The sequence below is a fragment of the Diachasma alloeum genome, unplaced genomic scaffold, assembly GCF_001412515.2.
Source record: "Diachasma alloeum isolate Michigan unplaced genomic scaffold, Dall2.0 Dall_scaffold_01012, whole genome shotgun sequence".
NCBI lineage: Eukaryota > Metazoa > Arthropoda > Insecta > Hymenoptera > Braconidae > Diachasma > Diachasma alloeum.
In genome coordinates, this window is record NW_021681124.1 from 136495 (window position 1) to 154677 (window position 18183).

General features: G+C 36.6%; 1 protein-coding gene across 1 annotated transcript; it reads left to right on the top strand.

The window, feature by feature from the left end:
* Positions 1–327: 327 nt before the first annotated feature.
* LOC107045589 (solute carrier family 52, riboflavin transporter, member 3-A) lies at positions 328–5171 on the top strand. The gene is made up of 2 exons (XM_015267904.1): positions 328–1157; positions 3688–5171. The coding sequence occupies exons 1-2, from the start codon at positions 937–939 to the stop codon at positions 4772–4774; spliced, it is 1308 nt and encodes a 435-aa protein (XP_015123390.1). The 5' UTR covers positions 328–936; the 3' UTR covers positions 4775–5171.
* The last annotated feature ends 13012 nt before the right edge of the window (positions 5172–18183 follow it).

An 18183-nucleotide genomic window follows, 5' to 3' on the forward strand; every position in this document is an offset into this window, starting at 1 on the left:
TTCGAATTATGACAAATTAATTAAAGAAAAGTCTAAATTATCAGTTAATTGAGCAACAATATTACAGTTAACTATTACGATACGAATAGTATATTTGAACATATGAAAATAAGAATTTTTCCCATTAAAAGGAAACAAGGTGTCGGTCTGGAGACCGAACAATGCCAGAAAAACATTTATAATTCAATTCCAAACCGTCCTACTCAATCATTCGTATGACACGCCGGACTCATTATTTTCGAAGACTGTACTTGCAGACCTGCCCGGTATATATTCCCTGGAGTGTCCCGCAGTCGAGTGGTTACCGTCAGTCCGTCGAAGCGATCGATTACCATCGCTGCCAGCGAATTCCTCAGCAACACTCACCAATGTGGCAGCAATGTCCTAACATTTGAGGGCAAAGTGCGGTTCCAATAATTGACAATATTCATCATAAAATATAAAGGGAACAGACGAGTGACAATTAACTTAAAAAGTGAACACTTGAAGTACTTAAAACAACAATTAAAATGAATGTAAAATAGTGATTGGGTAATGAACCAAAGAATTTAAACGTGTCACACCAAAGTTCTGATGTAACTTCATCAGGAAAAAACAAATCGAAAATAAATGTAAGGAGCACGAAAACATTCCAAATACACCAATGAAAAGCCTCAACAACCGATTTAAAGTGATTAGCCTGGAAATAAGTTGAGGATAAAATGCTTAAGGTTAGAATTTCATAAATTCTGCCCTCGAAAATTGTGGCCATGGACTTGAGGTCAGGAAACAAAAACATTTACCAAATATTTAATTTATTAAGTGTCTTCAATATTTAAAGATTAATTTTGTGAAGAAAATTGGAGACACGAGTGCTGGATGATTGAGCTCGGTGCTCCAATTGCCTAGGAAACTATTGAATTTTACAGAGGAACAATTTAGACAATTGACGTCAAGATGAGTAACATATTGGTTCAACGTCTGAGCAATCGGAAATTGCTGGTGGACTTGCTGGCAGTGATGTTTGGAATTGGCGCCTGGATTGGGGTCAATGGAATTTATGTACAACTGCCATTATTAGTTAATACCGCGCCGGAGAAGTGGAGTCTACCTGCACATATGGTTATGCTGGTGCAATTCGCTAATTTGGGGCCTATACTTTATACGTTGTTCATTAAGTAAGGACTCAATCAATTATTTTTCGTTGTACGTAACGTTGCCAGGAAACATTTCATTTCATTATATTTTTATAGAGGAGAGTGGGACAAAATGAAACAGCCGAAAAACGACTGTTTGACGCAATTCAAGCAAAAAAATTTTGTTTTATTAAATTTTCTTTTTATTAACGTTCTTTTATTGTTGGGAGTACTGATGAGAAAAAAAATTTTCCATTCTGTAGAATGGAACAGGATCGAAGTTGTGCTGACGTTTAACAATTAATTATATTATTGTCTTACGAAGAAACAGATTCATGGCAAAACGCATTTAGAGAGTGCACAATACCTGTATTAATTCAAGTGAATTTAAATTAACCAGACGCAAACAAAAAATTATTCCAGAAACACATCTGCTTGCCTTTGACAATCGATCTAACCTTTTAATCGATATTAATTGAACCTTTTCTGTGATTGGTAGGTTCAATTGGGCGTTTTCTTGCTAGAGCCTATACTTATTTTTATCAATTATTGCCTGTTTATTTCATTTTTGTACAGATATAAAGCGAGAATTCCATGAACCAATTGTCTGCGAGTTTTTCCGTTTTTTTTCTTAATTGACCGCTTATCTGATTAAACGTTGAGTTCTTCATACATCATAACAATTTCAGATGGATCTCATATGACAAATACTCCCTCAATCCAACAGCCTATTTTTTTCTCTTCAAGGTCTCCAGAAATTCTAAAAAATATTCTGCACTTTTATTAATACTCATTATAAATATTCTTCACATGGATTGGATTTTTGTTGGAGTATCAGTGACAGAAATAGATGTATTCGAATAAAATTCAGAGAAAAATATCTCGATAAGTTGACGTCAGAGGAAAAAAGTTTTAAATGAACAATTTAGGTTTTAAACTCATGTATGCAAATAATTTTCTTCATTAGGTTGGCGTAAATGGTCACAATTAGTCCTTACGCCTACTACACTCCTGTGTACATGAAAGGGCATGCATGACAACGCATGACAACGATTGAATTTTATGTTCTTCGAGTCGCTGATTCCGAATTTCTTGGTTACCAGTTGGAAAAATTGTCGCTTCAAGTGTTATTAATAATTATAATTGTTTAAACCGCTATATCTCATGAACTATTGTTGATACACGAAAAGTTTGAAATGTTTCTACAATTGTTTAAAATAACTTCTATCTTTTACGAAATTTTCATGAATCAATTAACTAAAGAGATACACGCGATGGAAAGTTGCGCAGCCAAAAGCACCGCGGTAAAGCCGCCGACGAGTGCACTGCCCATGTCGATATCTATAGAGGTGACTTTATTCGCTTATTTGAACTCTCTCTGTGTTCTGTATTTTGCTCTCGATTTTCTTCTCAGTTTCGATTTTTTCGTATATTTTGTTTGTGTGAGATTTTGCGTATGTGCAATTGCAGGAACATGTCAGGAGGCTTTACATAAACAGAAATGGTTCCTAAAGATTCGTTTTTTCTGTTTGGGATTTCGATTATTTGAATATTATATTCCCATCAAACCGTTCAAAAACAACAAACTTCCTAGGAAGGAGTGGCGAACGTTCATTTGGTATTTAGTATTAACTTGAGTCTATGAAAGGATCAAAATAACAGGAAACCTTCGAAAGTCTCAAATTAAAACCGTCAAGTCTCAAATTGAAATCTTCAAACGTCTCAACTTGAGACTTTGACGGTTTCAAATTAAGACCTTCCAATGTCTCAACTTGAGACTTTCAGAAGACTTAAATTGAGGAATTTAGGAATTCCAAGCTTCATATTAAGACTTTTGTACATCTTATTTTAAGACCTTACAAATCCGAGAATAAGGTATTATCTTTTGGGTGATTTTTGTTTATAAATGAAGATGTGTGGTTTGGAGAAGGTCGCAAAACGTTCCGCTTTGCCTCTGCAGTATTCTTTAATCTTTGTGAATTGTGGCTGCACCATTATAAATCGAGAACAATGGAAAATTAACCTGCAATCAATTTTCCGTTATTTCAATTGCAAATGTCTCTATAGAAAATTGGGATACGCCTCAAATATAGAGACTAAATTGGAAGGGATTGGATATGCGACGGTTCATGAGGAGTAGTAAGGAGTAGAAAAAACATGACTTGCAATCATAAATTTTTCTTTGGCCCCACTATGCCTCTTTCCGATTTGTTTATAGTTAATCATCATTAAAGAAACGAGAACAATTTGATCGAAGGGAGACTAATTTTTTATTACTTGTAATAATTGGGAGTGAGAGAAAAAGAAAAAAAATTATTGTGATCACCTTGGAAGTCGTTTTGAATGAAAATATTATTTAAAAGAAAATAGCCTTGAACCGTGTTACCTCTTTGCTACAGAATTTACATCCATCTCGGATCAAAACATACATTTCATCCCTAATCCGATACTGATCGCAAAGGAGTTCAAAAAAATTTAAATCGGATCAATCTCTGACATGAACCGATTTGAATTTTTACTCGGAACAATCTATGATTTTCCAACTAAATTAATACCCTAATCACAATTCCAGATATTCATCATGGACCAGAGACCACTACATAATCTACGGTCTTCTGGGCACAGCGACGCTTGCCATCTACCTGATGTCGCTAACCTACAAGCAGACCTCAATAATCTTCAACTCTGAGCACTCAACGGCCCTCCTGGGTCTGATGTTCCTCACCGCAGTAGTTGGCTGCACATCGTCAGTCCTCTTCATGCCGTACATGCGGAACTACCGGGAAATCTACCTGGTCTCCTATCTGGTAGGGGAGGGTTTGAGTGGCTTTATCCCCAGCACAGTGGCCTTGATCCAGGGCGTGGGTGGCAACCCGGAGTGTCGGAATACAACAAAACCAGACTCTCCCACCCACACCTTCGAGCCATTCTACCCAGAGCCGAGATTCTCCCTCGAGGTCTTCTTCGTCTTCGTGGGGACAATGTTGGCAACAAGTCTCATATCCTTCATTGGACTCAACAAGCTGCCGACAGCACGTGGGGAATTGGTCAAGCCTCCAGGTAGTGCGGAGACACTGCCAACAGACACCAACGCACCTCCTAGCTATAAAACGACTAACGGCTGGGCGATGCCCCGGAGAACGTACTGTTATCTTCTGACTATCATGGGGATTATCTGCTTCTTGGGGCACAGCACTCTCCCCAGCATCCAATCCTATTCCTGTCTGCCTTACGGCAATGTCGCTTACCATCTGACGGTAACACTGGCCTCCATGGCAACACCATTGTCTATGACCATCGGCTTCATTCAAAAGGATCCCTTGTCTCTGAAGACTTTAACGACACTTACTGGAGGGATCCTGCTTCTCTCCGCAGTTGTGCTGTATATCGCTGTTCAGTCACCCTCACCTCCTCTTCAAGGATCCTGGGGTGGAGAGTTGTTGATTATTCTGCTGTGGATATTTATCAACGGATTGATTGGGTTCGTCAAGATGGCGATTACCACTATCTTTAGGCCTGATCCTGGCAGGGGATTGTATTACATTGGAGTTGCTACGCAGGTTGGGTCACTCACTGGGGCTATTATCACTTTCGGATTAGTTAACTTCGTCGGGGTGTTCAAGTCGTACTCGCCTTGTGATGCGTTGATTAAACATTGATGGGGTGAAAGTTTGAGTATCGATCATGAATTTGGATGTAATGATGGTAATCCTTCATTTTCATGGTCGATACAGTGTCGGAATAATGGTGGATTAGGGAGAAATCAGGAGAAAATTTTAACTGTTATAAAAAAATAATTCACTAGCAGATTTTTTTTAGCTTGCTGATTGAAAGTACAGTAGACTCTCGATATATTCGCGCTTGTTGGCCCGTAGGAAAAGTACAGGCGTATTGGCGAGATTCTAGTCTTTGAGTTCCATGTATAACAATGGTGGGGGAATAGGAACCGAAGGCTACAATTTCTCTAGTACGACTTTAGATTGCGAGAATGCGACTGTAGTTCCCTAGTGGAAAAACATAAGGTGGAGGCGTAACATGCCTGATCAGAATTTCGGATCGGACTTGATTAGTTTCTGATCGAGACCTGAACAGAATTTCCACTCGGGTATGAGTCAATTTGAGAGTGAAATTCGTAAGTGTTCTGGTAGCTCAGATGGTAAGAGCACCCGATGCGACATTGGGAAGTCCCGGGTTCGATTCCCGGCCAGGAAGTTACTAATTTTTTCTCTCAAAAAAATTAAATTTAATTAATGCCTAATGATGGTAGATGGAGAAACCCTAGTGGAAAAACATAAGGTGGAGGCGTAACATGCCTGATCAGAATTTCGGATCGGACTTGATCAGTTTCTGATCGAGACCTGAACAGAATTTCCACTCGGGTTCCCTACCCCCACTATGCGCCCACTTTCTCGGAACTACGGAGGATAAAGACAAAATAAGAGATAAGGAATTCACGTGGACATTAAGAGGAGCCACAGAGAGGAATATTCAGTAAAAATTAGGGAACAATTCACCTAATCCACAATGAAGAATTGTTTTACGGAAATTTTTATAGGAATGGAAGAGAAAAAATCTGAAACGTTCAGTGAATTCTCAAGTTCATCACCGAACAAAGTAAGAAATTGTCACGTAATTTTTTTCCGAAGAAGTAAAATCGTACAGAAACTACCCGACTTATTATAGCTGCAAATTCAAAAATTCTTGAACGTTCAACAAGTTTTATGAAGCTGGTGAGTTATTTTTATGTTCCGTTCCGCAAAATTTCTCAATCGTTGGGGAAAAATTCCGGAACGACTTGGCCCCACAGCGGTGAATCATCAGACGGATGGTTAATTTTTACGGAACAAATCGTAGAATTTACGTGGCGATTTGTATAATTTCAGTTCCAACTCACATTTTTTGTTGAATTTTATTTCGCTCGCGGATTACGTTTCGAAAGGTATTTTTTACGTTTTTTTCTGGCAATTTTTATTTCATTTTTCTCTCTGTACAGTTATTAGCATCGTCAAATTTTTTGAAACCACTAAATCAGTTTTGCGACAAAAATTTACCGTCTCGGGGCAGTTTTCGAATTTGTCAATACTAGATTTCAAGACTTATTCGAGAAAATATTTTTTTCTCAGTGTATCGATGAAGAAGGCTCAAAGCGAATATTTTTTTCTCAGTGTATCGATGAAGAAGGCTCAAAGCGAATAGAAAATCCGATAAAAGTGACAAAACTGATCCTCCAATAAAGTGATGTTCATGGCACTTCCCCCAGACATTCAAGTCTTAAGACTCAATGTCTCAATTAAATTAAATTTCTGCAGATCATTCAATTCCAGCTATTATTCAAAATTGCAGAATTCTCTATTGAACTCAATGTGTGTAGACAACAACATGAGGTCAATTTTTTTTTTAATTCGTCATGCTTGAACATTTTATTATTTTTCGATTAATTTAATTTCAATCTTGAAATTATTTTTGTTAGTCTACTACCTAGTGAAAAACTTTGCAATTAAATCATAGCAAAAGTTTTTTAGTTGTTAATATTGTTACAGAGTATGCAAAATTGTTTCATATTTTCCTATGTTTGTTATTCTTATTATGTTGAAACCGTCTAGTAACAAAATAACTAAAATCCCGAATTTCATTTCACTGAAAAGATCCACTATTACTCTCGAACAGTTCAGTGATGGCACGGGTATACACAACAATTGATAGACTTTGAAGCATTTGTGGGAATCAACTCGGTTTACCAATGATATATTCTTCCAATTTAGCCTTAAGAGAACATTTTCCCGTTTTCAAGCCATTCAACAATCTCAACAAAAAGAAACTGGAGTGAAAAATAGAACACAAATGCATTCATGTTTATAACCACTGAAAACAGATGTCTGTGATAGCAGATTTTATCTTATCTAAGAGGCCGTACATACAAAATTATAATAATCCCATTTTACTATCATGATAGTTCAGTCTCTTAGACGTATTTCAAACTGCAATGTCTACTTAAACTATCACAAAACCTGACAAGAATACTTGAAACATTCTGAAGAGAAAACGCACATCACTAGTGTTATGAAAAGATCACGATCATCACGGGAAAGAAATAACTCAGGGATTATCCGAAACCATAGAAAAAACTTGAGAAATGGAATAATAACTCAAACAATGATTGAAGAAGTGGAGTCACCGTGGAAGAGGTTCCTTTCTCATTCCTCCGCGACTCACACCCTGGTCGCCATTTTTTGAATATCGGCATGGCTCGGAACAAACGGAGTATATGTCCAGCTGCCCCTGCTGGTCATTTCAGCCCCCGAGAAATGGACCCTTGCGGTCTACCTAGTGGTCATGATTCAATCCGCTAACATCGGACCCATCCTCTACACAATATCAAAGAAACTCTTCATCATGAACGACGCCATCTGCATTGTCAACATCTTCTTTCTGGGGATAATTGCCATGGGTCTTTTGACATCCTTCCACGACACCACCGCAAGCATTGGAGGAAAGGAGTACAGTCTTCCCTTTTTCATCTGCAGCTTCTTCACAGCGATCGTCGGCTGCACAAGCTCCGTTCTCTTCCTACCTTACCTAAAGAAACTCAGCGTGAAATTCCTCGCGTGCTACTTCATCGGGGAAGGACTCAGCGGGGTTATACCAAGCACAGTCGCATTAATTCAAGGAACAGGAACCGGAAAGTGCGACTTTGAATCTCTCTTCTCCCCCAGAATTTATTTTGCAATAATTTTCATCATTTTGTTATTCTCTTTATGCGGGTTTTGTCTACTCCATCTACAGGATTATTTCCGTAATGAGAGAGAGATAATGGAATTTGATCTTAACGATAAGAATTATTCAACGATGATGCAGAGTCATGATGAGGATGATGAGGAGTTGACGAGGCTAAAGATTATTTATTTACACGTGTTAGTGGATTTTGTGTGTTTCTTGGGGAACAGATTCCTTCCGGCTATTCAGACTTACTCATGTTTACCTTACGGAAGGTTCGCATATCATCTTGCAGTGACACTTGCTCATATTTCTAATCCGCTGGCGTGCATTGTTTACGCGTGGACAGAGTGGAAGAGTGTTCTAAGAATTATTGATGTGTTTGCGGGTGTGTCGATTGGATTAGCTGGTTTCGTTACGTACCTCGCCGTGTTGTCGCCGAATCCTCCCCTTCGTGGAACGAAATTAGGAATGATTGTGGTAATTACGGCATGGGTGGTGATTGCAGGGATTATTGCGTACATGAAGGTGGCCATTGCAACTGTTGTTAAGGAGAATGTCGGAGAGGAATATCTTCAGTCAATTGGTGGGGTCATGCAGGGGGGTTCTGCTATGGGAGGGGTGACTTCGTTTGTACTTATTAATTGTGCCGAGATTTTTCAACAGTATGATGAGTGTCAAATTTAGCTAATAGGGAACTTGCATGACTTTTTTCAATTTTCATATTTTATCCCAAGATCGGGATTTCATTAAAGGAAACCTCACCCCAGAAAATCAAATTTTTCCGAGGTGAGCTTCCGTTTTAGAAAAATTTAATTGAAAACGGAAAATACCACGGGGAAAGTTCCCATGCCAGTTCCCTATTGAGTGGTGCAGTATTGAGAAAGTAAGTAGAATCAATTGTGGAGGTTTTAAGGAATTGTTATCTTGAATGAAATTAACTTATTTATGACAAAATTCCTTATAGAATGAATTTTCGCAAGTGAAGCGGATTTTTAGGAATATTTTCAGGGCTGCATACGACTAGTCTCGGGTTTTCAAGACGAGACCGAGACGATACCGTCCAAGAGTAATCGAGACCGAGAGAAGACTACCTCTAGAACGGGACTTCTGACTAGTGTCGGCGTGGTAATAAGGATCTCACGAGGGTCAAACGCAACAAGAGTCATACCTGGGAAGGGTCAAACGCTACAAGGGCCGTACCTGGCAAGGGTCGAACGTCGCCAGGGTTATATCTTGAAAGGGTTAAACGTCGCGAGGACCATAATTCGCAAGGTTCAAACACGGAAACAAGCAAAACAATCATAAGGTCCCAACAACTATAGGGGTCAACCAGAATACGCAGGCAAGACAATCACGTAAGTCGAGCGATTATGAATTGAGTGAAATGATCACAAAGCTCTTACGTTTGATCCTGGCGATTGTTCTGCTTGCGTCTGTCATTCAATTTGCCCACGAACATTCTCGGAACGTTTGACAAAAGGGGCAAGCCTTCTCATTAGTTGGCTCGATTTATGCTCGTTTCACTACTCTTCAATGTTTATACTCACGAAACCGAGACAAGACAAAAGCGAGACCAACAATTTTGAGCTAGTTCGAGACCGAGACGAGACAAATTTTGTCAAAATTCGGACGCTACTTTCCACTCCGAGACCGTGAACCCTAGATATCACGAAAAGAAATCGAAAAGGCCTTTGGTACCCAGAAAAATTTTCCTGATTTCCCTATAGATTGATTATCTTTACGCTACAATGGATTGAGCATTCGCGATAAATACAATTTGCTCTGAAACGTCATATGTAAGGAGCATAATTACAAAATTATTTCGTGTAATAAACAAATTTATACCGTTAGTAGGGATCAAAATTGTATTGTGAATACAGAATGAGTGCATGGATGCCTGATCATGTTGTCGAAATGTTATTTTATGAAATTTTATAAATAAAAATATTCCAATGTTGAAGATTGAAATGCCCTTTTTTTATCTCCCACTAGCGTATGAGGCGCGCTACGTATGCCTTAGTCTAGAATCTGGTGGCATATGTCTCCCTTTTCATAAATTTTTTAAATTCAGTTGAGATGTAGGCATAAATTTAAGTCAATCTCCAGATATAAATTCATTTTCAGATCTAAATTTGTATACAGACCCAAACGTTCCTCTTCTCCCCACCCCTTGACTCCCCATCCCCAGAAAAAGTAGAAGAAAATCGTCTATAAAACTCCAACTTATTTACTCAAATTAATTTTCCAACTCTCAACAAAAGATTTTGAAGAACATGTCTTGATATCACCTTTGAAATTTGTTTAATAAATGACAACAAAAATTTTGGACAATTTCCTGCTTACTCCGATTCCATACCCCCTGCTTCTCCCCTCTAGCCTCATTCATTCAACAAATATTTTGAAAAATCTTATCTGTCATTTTCACACAGATTCTCAACTCGCCACCACTTAAGAGGGTAGGAAGGTAAAAAAACTAGCGAAATGCGGGCAAATTTTTGCTCTAAGAATTCTCTTCATTCGTTCAATTCTGAGGCTAAAAAATTATCACAATAAATGCCTCACCACCACGAGAGTATGAGAGAATTCGTGGAGCAAAAATTTGCCCTCATTTCAGTCGTTTTTCTACCCTTCTGCCCTCTTAAACAGCCCTTGAAAATATCCCAAAAAATGCGTTGTTATCCCTCAATAGCTGTAGGGAGAAGGAATGAAACAGTGAAAGGCAAAAATCTTCATCAAATTATTAAAATTTAACCCGCAGAACTAAAAAAAGATCATCAGAAATTTCCTGAGCATCCTCCTATCACCTCCACCATTATCACTGCTCTCTAGAAAAAATCATAAAATAGCAAAAAATCTACTCGGTTTCTATCTTTCTATCGAATTCACTCTTCAACCCGCAATAGAAAGTGAAAACTATCATTGAGAAGTCTCTGAGCGACATCCAGATATCATATTCCCTTCCTTCCTCCCCTACTAAATAGCAATTGAATTGAGTTATAACTCCCATCGATTTTTTTTTAATCATTATTTTATTTACACCGCTCTGACTCGGCTTGAGCGTACTGCGAAATCCGATCAAGATTTCAAGGATGTGACGGCGTGGTCAGAAAAAAAAGTGGAGAAATTGATGATTTTTAAAAAAATAGATTCTTTGATTCTCTCAGAAACCATGTGCAAAATCTCAGATAGCCTAGAGGTTGGGTAAGAACAGAAATCATTTCCAAAGTTAGTATTTGTGCATGACTTCAAATGGAGCAAAAATAACTCTAGCATTTTCTCTGCATTATCGACCAGTCGGCAATATGGGAAAAATGCTGAACTTGCCGATGCCCCATTTAATCTCATGCATAAGTAGTAACTTTAGAAATTATTTCTTTTGTTACACAGCTCCTAGGTTGTCTGAGATTTTATTTTGCACATGGTTTCTTAATTGATCAAAGAATGTATTAACGGAAAATTATAAATTTCTCCACTTGCTACTGAATGGAAGCCTTGTGACCAGTCATTTTTACGATCTCCTAATTTTGCTTGAAAATGATGTAGAATGTAATGAACCGTGAAATTATGATGTTTTTAGAAAATGTGTGTATGTATGTCCGAATGTATATACCGATTTTTCGGAAATTTTGTGTAAAAAATCCCCCCCAAAAAAGGACTAAAGTTTGAGCTAAAAATCTGAAATTTTGTCGTATAATTGGAACTACTTTGGAGCATTTGTGGGCGCAAGTTCAACTCAATCGGCCCAGTACTTTTCGCGATATAGCAATTTTTCAAAAATCTTTTTTTCTTTAATATCTCAAAAACTACGCGACCGAATTGAAGTTTTTTGGCGGGAAAGTATTCCTTACAATAATATCTATCGAAACAAATCATAATATTGCTACGTAACTAGGGTCGGTTTAATAATAATCGACATTTTTCATTTTTGTTGAAAAAATGTGGACACGATAAGTCCCTGAAAATTGAAGATAGGAAGTTGAAATTTGGTATGATTGTAGGTCGTATGATACTACAGAAGTGTATTGTCGTGAATATCGAAATTAATCGTGTAATAGCTGCATTGATTTAAAAAAATACTCATTATTGTCAGATTATAATTTTTCTTGCAAATACTAGTTATTTCTATAAATTGAATTTCGATTTTGTTCATGATTTTTTTCTCAATTCTATATCATGAGATATGGCTTCAGTTGAAATTTCAGTCCAAGATAAAAATTTTTCAACAAGTTATGATTTTTTTTAAATTTTGCGTTTTTCTCGCTTAAAAAAAAAATTCCTATCGCCTTTGATTCCCACTGAACAAAATCGGTGTCATCGATTTTTTTCGACTCCCGGTTTCTCGTGGAGTTGATGAATATCGAGACAAGTCAATAATCAAGTCGAAGTAAGCCCTAAAATGTAGATTTCGGCGAATCTCCCTGGAATTTTTTCTCCATTTTCTGCGATTTTAATGATTAAGAGCTGAAGTTCAAATCTGTCCTTCAAGAAACTAAGACTGATAAGTCTATGGAAATAAATTTGCGGTATTCATTGTGCAAAAATTTGTATATATGAAAAAATATGTGAATTTTATCCTGCGGAATTCAATTCTCCTCTATCTCGATCGAGTTTGCCAATAACGCATCGGAGCGCCCCAACATCCGCGCAAGTGTTAATGTGCTGCCCATTTCCCTTCCACCCATGATAACTCTTTATCTATCGCCGTTAGGAGAAAAAATTATACGATAAAAAATGTGTATTTTTACATAACAAACATCTTTTGTTTGAAATTTTTTTCTCTAGTTGCAACCGTTTCCATGATATGATCGATTGAACAATAGAAATGTTATACATAAATAGACTTGACCACAACTTGTAAAAATCGATGTCGGATTCGGATTCAGCACTTCCGTTAACGTAAATTCCATAGATAAAATGTAATTTTTTTCCTAGCGCATACAGAAATAGGGTTCGCGTAGGGCGTACTATTTCTATTTCCACTCTAAAAAATAGCTCGAAACAACTTTTTGGTAGCATAAAATTTTTGTGAATTTTTTCAGATTTTTCAAATGGGGCTTTCGTTAATCTACTTCAAAAATTGATAAAAAATTAAAGAATTGATACAAAAAATCTGAAAAAAAACATGGTGGATGTTTCGAGTAGAATCACGAAAAAAAAAGTGAAATGAATCTGAGATGGCCAGGGTTTAGACCGGTCGAATTGACATGGAATGCCCCATATATAAAATTAAAAATCCGTGGCGGGTCCCAAAAGTACAGAGATACCACAAATCTTTCATTCCTGAGAAATTAAATCGAGAAGAGAAGAGGCCAGGCAGGTTGTGGACAGAACGTATTATGCAAATCGTCACGGGAATTGAGCAGATCAAACACACATTTGATATTATCAAATTTGTAATCAAAACCTTACCATCTCCTGGTGAGTAGTGGGTAAAAAATAATATTCACTTATCGGAAATTAGGGAACTAAGTAGAATTAATGTCCACTTGTCAGTTGATTAAAATTGAGAAAACCAAAATGTTAAGGAAAGACTTCGATAAGAGTCATTTCAGATTCGACTATTCTGATTATTTAGTCCAATGCTCATCGCGCTTACTTTGGCCTATACGATACTTTCAATCATTTTGCTCATCCCTTCCATTTGAAACTTCTGATAATTTAATTCTCCTGATCATGTCGCTGGTTCGTTCCCCTCATTTGCTGAGCTTGCCTGATTTTTACAAAGAAGTATGAAACCNGTTGCAACCGTTTCCATGATATGATCGATTGAACAATAGAAATGTTATACATAAATAGACTTGACCACAACTTGTAAAAATCGATGTCGGATTCGGATTCAGCACTTCCGTTAACGTAAATTCCATAGATAAAATGTAATTTTTTTCCTAGCGCATACAGAAATAGGGTTCGCGTAGGGCGTACTATTTCTATTTCCACTCTAAAAAATAGCTCGAAACAACTTTTTGGTAGCATAAAATTTTTGTGAATTTTTTCAGATTTTTCAAATGGGGCTTTCGTTAATCTACTTCAAAAATTGATAAAAAATTAAAGAATTGATACAAAAAATCTGAAAAAAAACATGGTGGATGTTTCGAGTAGAATCACGAAAAAAAAAGTGAAATGAATCTGAGATGGCCAGGGTTTAGACCGGTCGAATTGACATGGAATGCCCCATATATAAAATTAAAAATCCGTGGCGGGTCCCAAAAGTACAGAGATACCACAAATCTTTCATTCCTGAGAAATTAAATCGAGAAGAGAAGAGGCCAGGCAGGTTGTGGACAGAACGTATTATGCAAATCGTCACGGGAATTGAGCAGATCAAACACACATTTGATATTATCAAATTTGTAATCAAAACCTTACCATCTCCTGGTGAGTAGTGGGTAAAAAATAATATTCACTTATCGGAAATTAGGGAACTAAGTAGAATTAATGTCCACTTGTCAGTTGATTAAAATTGAGAAAACCAAAATGTTAAGGAAAGACTTCGATAAGAGTCATTTCAGATTCGACTATTCTGATTATTTAGTCCAATGCTCATCGCGCTTACTTTGGCCTATACGATACTTTCAATCATTTTGCTCATCCCTTCCATTTGAAACTTCTGATAATTTAATTCTCCTGATCATGTCGCTGGTTCGTTCCCCTCATTTGCTGAGCTTGCCTGATTTTTACAAAGAAGTATGAAACCAACTTGGGAATTTTAATGGAAAAAATCAATCTATAATTTGCAATTATGAATTTCTGAGAATCAAGGATTCGATTTACAATGTTTGCCCTCTAATTGAGCCATATTTTTTGATTCATTCGATTCCTTCGAGGTTTCCTGAACCTGAATTGGTTAGAAAAGAAAATTTACATAGGAATCTACTTAGTTTCGGGGTTCCATCATAATCTGCGTTCCATTCCAATAGGGGAGCGGTAAAACGATTTAAGCCGATTTTATTATTGGTCAGTTTTCAATTAATATCTCGGAATCTAACGCAGATATCCATTGTTTTCTCATAACCTTTTTTGTAGAGTGAATCGAGAGTCACAAATAGGTTGTTACCAATATTTCTTTGGAGCTTTTCGAACTCAAATTTGGTACAAATTGAAATTGGACTTGTGTTTCACTTCAGTAGCGTAGCAGCAAAACGGTTCCAGCCGATTTTGGAATTGATTAGTTTTCAATTGATATCTCGAAATCTAATGCAGATAACATTTTTTTATATAACCTTTTTTGTAGAGCCGATCAAGAGTTACAAAAAAGATTATTACAAAAATTTTGCTATCTCTCTTAGATTCGAAGATATTGTCTGGAAACTCAGCTAACAACCCAGTCAACTCAAATCGTTTTGCCGCTTCGCTAGCGATTTTGCCCAGCACTTGCTCTCCTTCAAAAGTATGATGTGCCACAATACTAGATTAGATACAATAATCAATTAACAGACCTGTAGGGATGATTAACGGAAGGATTTCCATCAAAAAATGCAAAAATTTGAGGTTCTTATTTTTTTCGAATGTGTTGCATGTGGAATGTTTCAACTTTTTTTTCTCAAAATGTGGGGCATTGAGGCTAGAATCTCGTCAATTTTTGTCAAAGTGGTAGAAAAATCTTTACCTATGAGAATGATTTTTAAAGGAAAAAAAGTGTCGATTAAAAATATTATTTAAGAATTAAAAATCAATTAAAAATTTTTTCCTTCAATTTTGATGTTTTTGACTTTCCAGAATTTTTTCAGATTTTTAAGTAGCTTTGAAGTACTCGAAAAAGAATAAAATCGAAAAAAACACTTTTGTAAGCATAAAAAATCACAGGATCGATATAATGATCTGAAATTTTACACAGAATTGTTTTTTTGGGTGGTGAATATGTGAAAAAATTGCCGCCTTGAAATTCGCTGGGGGCAGATTCACCATGCTTATCCGGCTAGACCCTTTAATTGAATGTGATGTCCAATTTTCACGATGAGTTTGGAAATTTAAGCTTTCATTGAAAAATCAACGTTTGTTTAATATGGAAAACCCAATTTTCTTGATTTTTCAAGATGAATGAGAAATTTAGTGAACGTTTTCATTTGAAACTGAATTGAACCTCACAACATCGAAAATTCAGATGACTCTGTAACTGAAATTTCAAGAAATTTTTAAGTGTAGGCTGACTAATCTAGGGTTAACAAATAATAGAGGTGGGACGAAACGGATTGTGTCAAATTATGAAAGTCAAAACTGGCAAATAATAATGGATTCGTTCGATTCCACTCCACCAATCTTGAGCTAATGATGATGAAAAGCGGTCAATTTTACCATTTTACTATGGCAGTCAGTACGACATTTTATTATCATCATTGGCAGGCGTTTCAATTTCAAAATCACGAATTACCTGCATGGTTCGCACTACACCAGTGCGCCACTGATTTCCGAATGATTTCGAAATGATTTCATACCAGAGTGGCGCCGTGATTTCGGGAGTGAGTAGCCCCTCGGAATTAATAGTAGGCTACGAACAATTGGAATTATCCAGAAATCAAATTTCTTTAACCGAGACTTCCTTGCATTTAAGAAATGAGACTATTGCGAAGTGTTGTGGACAGTCTCACCCAAAATTATTAACTTCAATTTTCTGGTCAAATATTTCGAACTCAATATAAACTGTACGAGTGGAAGAAAGTGAATTCTACAGGTATCTCTGGATTTTGCGCTTCAAATGAATTTAATTAAAGCTTAACATGTTTGTTTCAATGTGACTATGATTAAGTTAAAAGGTGGTTACAATAGCTGTCTTGGTTAATTTGATTTTGAGGATGATTTTTGGAAATTTCGAATTTTTCATGAATTCCCCTGAAAGTTAGCTTTCTGATGGTTCCTTTAAATGTGATGTTTCAAATGCATTAAATTATTTATAAATGAAATATTCCGAATAATATTTCATAGACATTTTCAGATCGTTGAGATATTTTTTATAAAACAATCAAAGAACGATGAAACTACAATTTTTATCTTTGTGGAAACTTCACTTTTACTAATTATTCGAATGGAAGAGAAAGGTTCAAATTGATTCAATTGTCATTAGTAGTATATTATGTCATCAGGCGATAAAAGTATTATCTGGCGAATGTGGCATTATAATCGCCAGATAATGTTTTTATCGCCGTGTGATATATGATATTTTCCGTCCCTGACTTTGCGCCTACGCCGAGACGGAAAATCGCGTTCTAACCACGGGAAGTAAAATAAAGACATTTTTGGTCGAATCGCTAAAATACCTTCAAGTTTTGCTAAAGACAATGTTGCTGCTACGTATTATGATTATGTTGGAGATTTAGCAGAGAAACTGAAAGTTACACAATCACGAGCAGCAGATAATTTAGATGTTGCTAAATTTAAGTCGAAACAGTACTATGATAAGAAAGTGAATGCTAATAATTTCAAAGAAGGAGACTGGGTATTTTTGATTAATGAAGCAAAATCNGGGATGTGCCTTCTGCGTGCGATCATTGAAGAGTTTTGCTTTGAAGAATAAAACTGATGTGTTTTTATTGAGTGTTCCTGCACATAATCCAATAGGTTATGGGCCCAGGATACTCCGCATTTTATAGTAGTTAATTTCTTTCTATTATGGTCAAGTTTTTCTTATTTTGAGTTATTAAAAAGTGAATTAAAATGTCTACGTCGTTGAAAAGCGATAGGAGAAACATTAAGTTGTTCGATGGTGAAAAATATAATGTTTGGAGATTCAGGATTTATGCTTTACTCACTGAACTCGATGTAATAAAAGTGATTAGTGAACCAGTTCCTAATTATGTAACTGCAGAGTGGAAGAAATTGGACAGTACTGCCACAAGTGTGATTGTTAATTATTTAAGTGATTCATTTTTGGGTTTTGTCACAAATGAAACCAAGGCAAGAGACATTTTTTAAAAATTGGACAAATTATATTTGAGGAAAAGCCTTGCGACTCAACTTGCACTGAGAAAGAAGTTACTTGCACTGAAACTGGAGGGCGAGACAACCCTGTTGAAACATTTTGTGAATTTTGATGACTTGATTAGTGAATTAATCACAGCCGGTGCTAAATTAGAAGAGATGGACAAGATCGCACATTTGTTATTGACAATGCCAAATGCATACGATGGTGTAGTTACGGCAATAGAGACTTTATCAGAGGATGCATTGAGCTTGGAATTTGTTAAAACACGACTGCTGGATCAAGAAGTAAAATTAACAAATGAAAGTCGAGATACCAGTAGTAAAATTCTTCAAGCTCAAGCCCAAAATGCAAGTGTCAGAAATGAAAGTGATAAGAAAAATCAAAAGCATTTTCGACAAAAACCCAAAAGACCGAATAAATTCAAAGGACAAAATA

Bases quoted from the DNA above. Each gene is read 5' to 3' on its own strand.
- LOC107045589 (XM_015267904.1), top strand. From the start codon at position 937: ATGAGTAACATATTGGTTCAACGTCTGAGCAATCGGAAATTGCTGGTG. The intron at 1,158-3,687 runs GTAAGGACTCAA...TCACAATTCCAG, and splicing joins CTTTATACGTTGTTCATTAA to ATATTCATCATGGACCAGAG.